Source organism: Callospermophilus lateralis, chromosome 6 (genome assembly GCF_048772815.1).
Source record: "Callospermophilus lateralis isolate mCalLat2 chromosome 6, mCalLat2.hap1, whole genome shotgun sequence".
NCBI classification, from domain to species: domain Eukaryota; kingdom Metazoa; phylum Chordata; class Mammalia; order Rodentia; family Sciuridae; genus Callospermophilus; species Callospermophilus lateralis.
In genome coordinates, this window is record NC_135310.1 from 7,509,981 (window position 1) to 7,519,940 (window position 9,960).

Genomic DNA, 9,960 nt, shown 5'->3' on the forward strand with positions numbered 1-9,960 from the left:
GAGCCTTGCTGAATTGCTGAGGCTAATCTCAAACTTGCAATCCTCCTGCCTCAGCCTCCCAAGTCACTAGAATTAGAGGAGTCTACCTTATAGCATGCCTGACTATAAATACTGTTTGGTAATCTGCTTTTTGCATGTGAGGGTTATATTACACAATTGGAAGTACTTGAGAATCTTAAAAAAAAAAAAAAATGCAGTTCCACCTAAAAGATATGCATCATGAATATTTTCCCATGCCACTAGAAATTCTTTAAAAACATAGTTTTTAATAGGTGTACAGAATTCTCATTTTTTAACTTGATGACTTTAATCCAGAAAAACCACATACGATCATAATCCTTTTTGAACACAATATTCAAAAAGTTGTATGCAAGCACCAACCACTGACATCTTAGTCACACCTTTTCCAGAAATTATGCCAAAGTGGGAGGTAGGGAGGTAAAGGAAAGAGTAGAAACAATAAGGTGATCCTCTGAGACATACATTTGTAAAATTCTACCATACCACTGAAGGCTTTCTTACATAAATATGTTGAAGGGACAAGGATACAACATACCCTAAATCAAAGCATGAAAAGCAAGGTCTGTCATAATTTAATTAAAGTAAGACTGAAAATTAAAAATAAACACACTACAGGTCTAGTACAGTGGTGCACACCTGTAATCCCAGCAACTCGGGAGGCTGAGGCAGGAGGAACTCGAGTTCAAAGCCAGCCTCAGCAACAGCAAAGAGCTAAGCAACTCAGTGAGATCCTGTCTCTAAATAATATTCAAAATAGGGCTGGGGACATGGCTCATTGGATGAGTGTCCCTGAGTTCAATCCTTGGTATCAAAAAAATAAAATAAATAATGATAATAATAAACATACTATAATCCAAACAAGGGAAGCAGGCGGAGTGGGAGGACAGACAGAGTGAAACCTAGAAAAATTAAAACCTAAGTGTTAGACTTTGTCTCCCTGTGTCTTATACAAAAATCAAGGGCTGTGCCAATCTCCCTGGTCTACTACCATTAGTCACTTAGAACACTCAACTGATTTTCCTTGCTAATGTCATTTTTACCAATCCATCTCTTAATTATACTTCGGTCTTTTACAGGCAAGGGAACATACTGACAGTCACTGCACAGACCAAGCTAAGTAAGCAGCATGTCTGAGAAGCTGAGGCCCAGTGAACGGATCTTGCTCTTCCTGCCAAGGTGAGGCAACCTGTCATGGCCTACAATTGTCAACCAATCTCCTTTTCTGACATCCCTTCCATTTTCTTTTTAAGAAAGTATTTCCAGCAGAATACACACACCTGGTCAAATGAGAAGGCTAAGACAAAAGGACACTAGGAGTGAAAAGATAATCACTAAGGAATGAGGAATTACTAAGCAACAGGAAGTTATTAAGGCAAGTGTATCCAGTTAAGTGTCAAGACCTTCACAGCCCCAAGTTTCGGTAGCTCAGAACAAGATTTACAAGACAGAGAACATACAGGAAGGGAAGTAGAGCAACTTCCAACAATCCGGCAATTAAAGGGAATCAGAATGGAGTCAACATAAAGTTTCTGCCCCCATTGGAGTCCTCTGTTACTGCTGCCTGGTGACTCCTTCTCTGTCAAAAGCCACCCCACCAAGGGCACCTACTGTTACACTGGTCTAGAGGCACATCCAACACCAACCCTCCGTGGACAGCTTCTCTGATCGTAGGCAACATCCAGTGTCAAGACTGAAACAAGCAGGCTCAAAGTAAGCAATCAAGTTAGAGAGATCAATTTGCTTAGAGTGTTGATATTCAAGTACTCTTTTAGTAGTGAAACCCATTTTTTCAAATGAACTCACAAGAACCCATTATATAAAATAATTGATTAATAAAAGTTCACTGACATATATAAGGCAAGTAAGAACAACGAAGCCATATTTAACATGAATATTTTAAATGAAATGTTAGACAGGAGCTTTACATCAGACTTAATATTCAATTTGTTGTGTTTTCTTCAAGTGCACAAATCCAAGAAATCACAAAGGTAAATTGTTGCAAATGATTTCTAATTGCTCTCCTAGTCATTTCAGGATCCTCACAGAACTGACCCAGAAGCTTGAAAAAGAAATTATAAGGAATGTTGACTTCAAAGCTTAATCACTAATAACAACAGCTGTCCTTATTAGAAGTTCTTTACCAAAAATAAGGACAAGAAATATCCAAGACTGACAATAAGCTTCATGTTGTAATCAGCTTTTTTGCTGCTGTGACTAAAAGGATGGGACCAGAACGACTATAGAGGGGGAAAGATTTATTTAGTGGCTCACGGTTCAGAGGTCTTAGTCCACAGAAGGCCAGCTCCATTTCTCAGGGCTCGAGGTGAGGCTGAACACGGCAGAAGAGTGTGGTGGAGGAAAGCGAAAGGGAGACTCCACTCCCCAGATACAAATATATGCCCTAAAGCCATGCCCCCAATGCCCGCTCCTCCAATTATCACTCAGTTAATCCATCAGGGGATTAATTCACTGATTGGGTTTAAGGCTCTCACAACTCAATCATTTCTTCTCCAAACTTTCTTACATTGTCTCACACATAAGCTTTTGGGGGACACCTCACAGTCAAACCACAACACAGTAAAACTACAATAGAGTACTATCACTTCTCAACCTGTTGTGTTCTTCATTAAGTCACTGCGTAACTCTTGTCAGAAGGAACGCACACACCAAGCAGATGTGATGGGCTAGATGGCATCTGCAGTGGTATCTGCCACAAAACCTGGGAGGCCAACACGTACAGGCCTGACTTCTACAAAAGACCTGGGTTAACACAACCTTCCTAATCAATGACAGACATAAAGTAGATGAACAAGGATAGCTTTATCCTGGCCTATCACAAACCAGTTAACCTGGTAGCACAAATAACCACATTATTGGTCTCCACTGTGCCAAAAGGTGGCATTTAGCACATTCTCAATATGCACATTGAGCTTCAAAATAGTTAAAAACATAAAATAAATTCAAATAAACAACTGGGGAACTCAAGCAACATCTCTTTATCAAAGATTGACAAGAAGTCTGTCAGAAGTCAGCTCTGGCTTCGTGCAGAGAAGGTGGTAACAATGAGGGCATAATAAAGGCAAAACAACAGCTTTATCAAGTAATCTGCTTCACAGATTTGCTTTTGTAAAATTAAATGCAATGTTGCTAAGAAAAATATTTCTAAGATCTTTTTGTTCCGTACATTGCTGTTCACTTAAAGTTGGATAAAGCCCATTATCCTGACCTATTTTTATTATAACAAAGAGAGAAATACCAAGGTTTCTCTTCATCACGGAAAAGCAGCCATTTTTACAGCACATTTTTGTTTCTCTGCCCTTTTCACTTTTACCTCTGAATGTTCAGGTCCACTTTCCCAGAGTAGAGTTCAACAGAATGTTAACTTCTGGTGTGTGGATAAGGAAATCACACCTCTTCCTCACCCTGGGTCAGGCATGGCCTATATAGCCTGGTCTTTACTCATTACCAACTGTGAACTCTGGGCAGGATACTTAACCTTTGTGCCTCAGTTTCCTCCTATGTAAAAAAGAGATAATAACAGTTTTACCTCACAGGGGTGTTGTAAAGATTAAATGAGTAATTTAATAAGTGTTAAGAATTTTAACCAATTAATAAGTGTTCACAATGATTATTTTTTAAAAAAGCTTAAAGGGATCAAAATTGCTCAGAAATTGAATTAACACATATAATAATGTAACAAAACTTCTAAAGAATGCTAGATAAACTCAAAAGTAATTCTCATTACATGCTATACCATTCTTTATTAGAGAAGTCATTCTTTATATTCTAATATAAAGAAGTCGTTCTTTATATTAGAGAAGTCTGTTCTTTATACAGAGGTATCTTAGAATTAAGAAAAGTAAAGTAACAACAGCTTTACTGAAAATCAAACTGGTTTGGGCCAATTCAGTGAGGACAACCAAGAATGTGTCTCCTGTGTTCAGTCCTAAATATGACTACATATTTGTTTAAAATTTCCTTAAGCAGGAAAAACAGAAAGAGCACACCTAACTGCCTTATTTCTAGAACTAAATACAGCAAGATAGTAAGATGGGAGGTGCTGTCAGTATTTTCTTTACAGGGGACAGGGGGCAGTAGTTTGCAAATTTACTCTGTGATGCAAAGGACAGTAAGTAAGAGGGCATTTGGACGCACAAACAGGCACATAAGAGGGAAAATCTTAGCTGTGGTGCATTTATTATCCCAATCAAAAAAAATGACATAAACGTAATTAACAGAGTCTCTGTGGAACAATGCTCTCCGTGGCAAAGTTCGCCTCAGAGCTTCCAGCGGTGGCAAAGTTTCTCACAAATCAATGCTTACTTTATTTGCACGTGCGAGCAACAATCTGCACAGCGCTTCCCCCACAGAACACTAAAGGGCCCTCCAAGAGGCCAGGCGACTGCTCAGTCTCAGCGCAGTTTCCCCGCGAAAGAAGCCGGCATCTTCCGGGGGCGCGGTGCAAACCGAGGGAAGGAGGGACGCGCGGGGCGCCAGCGGGGCGCACAGGCTTCCCGAGCGGCTCCCTCCCTCGGACGGGGGCGGAGTGAGGGGCCACTGCGGTTCGGCCAGCGGGGAGGAATTCGGCGCGGCCGCTGCAGCAGCTCGCGCCGCGGGGCGGCGCGGCCGGCATCCAGGGCGGGCCGGCGGCTGCGCGCGGCCGGGCAGGGGTCGCTCGGCCGCGGCGCCCCGGCCCCAGGCTGCGCCGCGCCCTGCCGCCGCGGAGCCGGGGTGCTTCCCTCCCCACGCCCCCTCCGGCCCCGGCGAGCTCGGGCCAGGACCCGACCCGCTTCCTGCGAGCGGTCGGCAGCCGCCGCCACTCACCTCGCCGCCAGGCAGCGCTCAGGCTCGGGCTCGGGTTCCGGCGGCGGCGGCTCCTCCATGGCGGCGGCAGGGGTGACGGCGAAGGCGGGAGGGGGCACCAGCTCGGCGGCGGCTTCTTTCATTCGTGCACAGAGCCCCGCATGGCCGCGGCGGGCAGTAAGCTGCAGCCTGGCGCAAGGGACCGGAGCCCCGAAGTGCGGGAGTGACTCGACTCCGCCTCCGCCTCTAGCCCGCCGCAGGACCCGAGCGCGCCGCGGCCATCTTGGGAACGGCGGCCGGCCGAGCGCCGGGCTACGGCGGGCGGCGAGGGACAAGCCTCCGTGGGCGGCGGCGGCGGGCACAGGAATCCGAATGGGCGGGGACGCGCAAGCCGAGGGAGGGGCGCGGTTCCCCGCCGCCGATCAGGTGTGGGCTGGGTTAGTGACAGCGAGCCCTGTGGTGCCGAGCTGGACTGTGCGACGTGCTGAGCGGCCCTCGGGGCGCGGGCGCGAGCTCCGAGAACACCCCGGAGAGGCGGTGCTGGGCGTCTGGGCGGTAATCGAGGACTTGCAAAGTGCTTGGTCGTTTGAGCCAGTGGATCGCCGCCGCCGAAGGTCGGGCGTCCTGAATCCCATCTTTCGGAAATAGGGATGATGTCACCCGGGCGCGCGCAGCGCGGAGGGATGAAAGCGCGGGCCTTCGCCGCGCTGGTAAAACTCAGCTTCCTGAGACCGGGAATAAGTTTACGGAAGCTCAGGCCGTGGAAGGGACCCTCACATCAGCGAGGCACCGAAGACCACTGGTCACCCCAGCGCGGGGTTCCACGTGGACCTTCCGGAGACGCGGACCGCAGCGTTCCTACCCTGACGGGGTGAAAGAAAAAAGAAGCTCCAAAGTTTACTTCAGACACATTGAAAACTTCTGCAATTCCAGTGCTTCGTTTATCCCTAGAGACCACGTGGGTCTTCACAGCTTTAAGTTGCAAACATTTGCAAAATTTCCTATGGAGTGAAATCCAAAGTCAATTTTAAAACACCATCCTTTAAACAAATATGTTCGCCTCTAGTCCTTCAAATGCGCTGTTAAAAAAAAAAAAAAAAAAAAAATCGGTTGAGCCAAAGCTCAAAATATGTAAAACATAGTTCTGAACAAATGTTGGTAAGAAAACTGGCCAAAACAAAACGTTTAAACATGATGAGGTAGGACTTAAAGGTCAGCTGAGAAGATAGCTAGGTTGCACTCAAAACGTTCCAAAATTTATAAGTTGCTTCCTTCAGTTTTCTTTATTACAAGAGTCTGTATTTTTTTATGACCAGATAGTGCTGAATTTCTGAATTGATGTTCATCTTATTTATTCAACAACACGTATTCAACAAGTACTTGTTAAATGCATACATGAGGACTGCTGAAGATAGAGCACTGATCAAAACGGACCAAATCTTTCCCTAATAGAGCCAATAACCTTATGATAAAAGGAGAGAAAAAACAAACGAGTGTTTAAGGAGAGTAAACTCTTTTATCTTAATAAAAACCATATAATTTCTTAAATTACTAATTCCCTTTTGATGTGTGAAGAAAGTTCTGCAAATATTTCCCACTTTCTGTAATTCTAGTTCTCTAATTTTCTCTTAAAATTTGCTGAGCCTGAAACCCTTCTGAGAAGGCATATTAGAGATTTAAAATTTTAAATAGTTAAAATAAACCCCTCTCCTCTAAGAAGCTCTGTACTGTGTACTCTTCAGGGCTTGCGTTCCAGTTAACTGTGACTATGGACTGTAAGATGGCTAGAGTGCACACAAGTACATCCAGATCACAAGACACTGGCCAAATGTAAATCAGCCTTGAGAGACCTATGACCTTTTTTCACCTTCCACTTGAGGGTTCTATCTTAGCCAGATCCAAACAAATTTTGCATTTAACTAATCAGATAATGCAGCACATGGAGAAACCTAAGTTAAGTGGTACTAAACACGCAATTTAAGTGCAGTGACTTTGACCTACCTCCACACTGGGTCCAGGCCCACTATTTCCCTAGCCGATCCTCTCCCCAGGCCTCCCTTCTCCTCAGGGCTCCAGACAGGCCTTCACAGCATCCACCCCCAGTTACCCAGTGTTCCTTTCCTTCCTTTTCTGCCTTTTCCACTGAAGTGTACGTCCCTTCAGGACAGATGCCTTTCTTTGTTCTTCTGTGGTCTACCTAGCCACCAAGAATCACTAGTGCCCAGCTAGTGTCTGACATATAGTAGGAGCTCAGTTAATATTGTTATGACAGAGTTAAGGACATGCCATCTCAAAATATGCAACTGGTATATTCATTATTTCAGTCTTTTTGAAGTCACTTGACTTCAGAAAGGACTATTTGACCTAACATTTCCTACAGGCAGCAAAACATGAAAATTCTTTTTTTTTTCTTTAAAGAGAGAGAGAATTTTTTTTTATTTTTTAGTTTTCGGCGGACACAACATCTTTGTTTGTGTGTGGTTCTGAGGATCCAACCTGGGCCGCACGCATGCCAGGAGAGCGCGCTACTGCTTGAGCCACATCCCAGCCCAAAACGTGAAAATTCTTTAGGGAAAGCGATCCTTCACATAGCAGTGCTGGGAAACAACCCTTGATCACCTGAGACTGGCAGTGGGGCTCAGTGCACCTAAATAAACACACTCTGAAGTGTCTCTAGTTTTCCACCAACTTCTACAGACCCTCCCCCATTTTATTTCAGCTAAATCCCCAGAATTTACTACTCTAGTCTATATGCCATCTGTCCTGTCTTTCCCTAAAATTTATTGTTCTTTGTCTAAAAAGTATAAAAGCATCATACTTTGGTCATTCCTTTGAACTTTGCTCTCTTGTCAAGATCCCCATATACATGTACAATTTTTTTTAATCTGTGCTTTTCTCTTGTTAATCAGCTCTTGTATTAATTGGGTTTCTTATTCAGCCAAGTAAGAACTAAGAGCCCACATAAGAACTAAGGAAGATACAGAGACCGTTGTCCTCCTTACAGTGACATTCATCAAGGAGGTGCTTCTTTTAACATTAATGAGCTACTCTCATAATTGGGTTTTCATCTCTAAACTTATGTCACTATTTAGCATATGGCTGGTCTCTGCCTTTAATTTTGTTCTTAAAAACAATGGCAACAAAATCTTCAAAGAATTGCTTCTCCCTGTATCCTCAAGACCAAATTCACATAGCCTTTATTGAATTTCTTTTAAAAAATGAATTAAAAGCTAAAATTCTCCTAAAGATTCAGTTTATGTGGAGGTACATAACATTCTTAACTTTGCTTATAATTAGTTGAAAGTCCAATTTTGACACATACTCGAACCCAGTTACATATTCATATGTATATGTTTTTCTGCTTTCCCTGAAAACTAACAAACCTTGAACACAGGCTACCATTATTTAAACTATTAGATGTACCTATCAGTGCAAAGAGCGTTGTTACAGCATTAAGGCTGGTATATTAGCCGAAAGTTAATTTTATGGGTTTTGTCACAAAATGATTCAAAGCAAATTTTTGTGCCAAGCTATGCAATAAATAGGGTTATGTCTTTGTTGTTTGAAAACAAAAACTCCAAGATTATGGTTTTAAACATTATTTTTAGTGTGGTGCTGCATTTTACTTAAAATAAGCTTTTCCCTTTTCCCAGTGATATTCATGAAGTCTTCCACCCAGATTCCTGTGTGAACATTCAAGACTTCACCAGCCCCTGGCCCTCTCTGTTCCCAGGGGCTCAGCCCAGCTCTGCAGTGGCAGAAAGAGTGCAGACATCCCAGTCTGTTGATGCTCAGAGGGGGCCGATTCGTTTTCACTCCAGCACATCCAAAGAGAGAAGACTGTGAAAGAGCAATGAAATCTTCAACTCCTCATGGGGGACTTTGACACATGGATTTTTTTCCCCATAATGATACAAGGACATCTATTTCTTAGTAGTAAAACACAAAGAAATATTGGATATGAAAAAAAACATAATTAGTGCACGTTTTAAAAATAGTCCTTGTCATCCTTCTTGTCTGAATAGTGGGGACTTAGATAAGACCTCTACTGCTTTGTATGGTTTTTCGGAGAGGTGATTTACTTGTTTTTGTTATTTCTCCACCAGGACACAAATCAGCACTTATTTCAGACATTCTCCTTTTACACAGTATACATTGAGCCGGTAAAGACTTCAAATCATCAACAAAGAATTAAAGGTTATGTGCTTTAAAAAAAAAAAAAAAGTAATTCTTATCCAAAGGATTAAACTAACAAAGGGAAAGTGGAGTCCAATGTGTGAACAGTGAGAGTTTAGTAGAGGGTCATGTGCAACCTGCTCACAGCCTCTTCGTTTCCTTCTAGAAATGCAGGCAGGAGAAGCAGAGTGGGGAGACCCGCATGGCTTCTTTCCTACTCTGACTTCTCAGTTCACCTCTCAAGCTCCTGCCACAGCAAGGGCTGGCCAAGCCCCTGAGGGAGTCGGCTCTTGCCTGATTCTCTGTATTTCATTTCTTCTTCTGATAACCAGGTATGAAGTTGGGAGAACTGTGAAACTGCAAGTTGCAGTTCCTAAATTATCTTCAGATCCCTTCAAATCAACAGTGTGTGCTTTGTGCAGGATGTGGAACCAGGCACAGAAGAGAACAGAGATGACTCGGTGCCCTGTGCCAGGGGCTTCTGACCCTCACTTCTGTCTGTCAAGGTCACTTGTTCTCCCAAACACTGTTGTCTCCTGTGGTTGGTTACATGTGTCTTTCTTTCTCAATAGCGGGCACCATTTCTGGCCTATTATTACTTCTTTAGCACATGCAATAACTCTCTGTACATAGTACCTGTTCAGCTAAATATCTGTTGAAGAAATGAACTGGATTATGTATGCACACATGAATCTAATTGGGGAAATAAACCCAGGATGAAAATTTCTGTGGTATACGTAGACTAAGAGAAGTCTCCAGAGGCAGTTTTTGTTGTTGTTCTTAATGCAGCTGGTATTCTAAGAATCAGAGACTACTAAGGTTGACACACATAAGAAAGAAAAACTACACTTAAAAGTAAACATTTCAGCATAAAGGGTAAAGCAATGTACCACACGTAAGCTCTTAATGACAAGCATCTTACGAAGAACAGAAATAAACTTGATTCTTACTTACGTTGAC

General features: G+C 43.2%; 1 protein-coding gene across 5 annotated transcripts in view; it reads right to left on the reverse strand.

Moving 5' to 3' along the window:
- Map3k4 (mitogen-activated protein kinase kinase kinase 4) overlaps positions 1-5,110 on the reverse strand; it is a 105,059-nt gene extending 99,949 nt beyond the window's left edge. For all 5 annotated transcript variants that reach the window (XM_076858059.2, XM_076858060.2, XM_076858058.2 and 2 more), the window contains exon 1: positions 4,846-5,110. In XM_076858059.2, coding sequence (XP_076714174.1) covers positions 4,846-4,967 — 122 coding nt within the window. In that variant the 5' untranslated portion in view covers positions 4,968-5,110. The remainder of the gene's footprint in view (positions 1-4,845) is intronic.
- Positions 5,111-9,960: the final 4,850 nt, after the last annotated feature.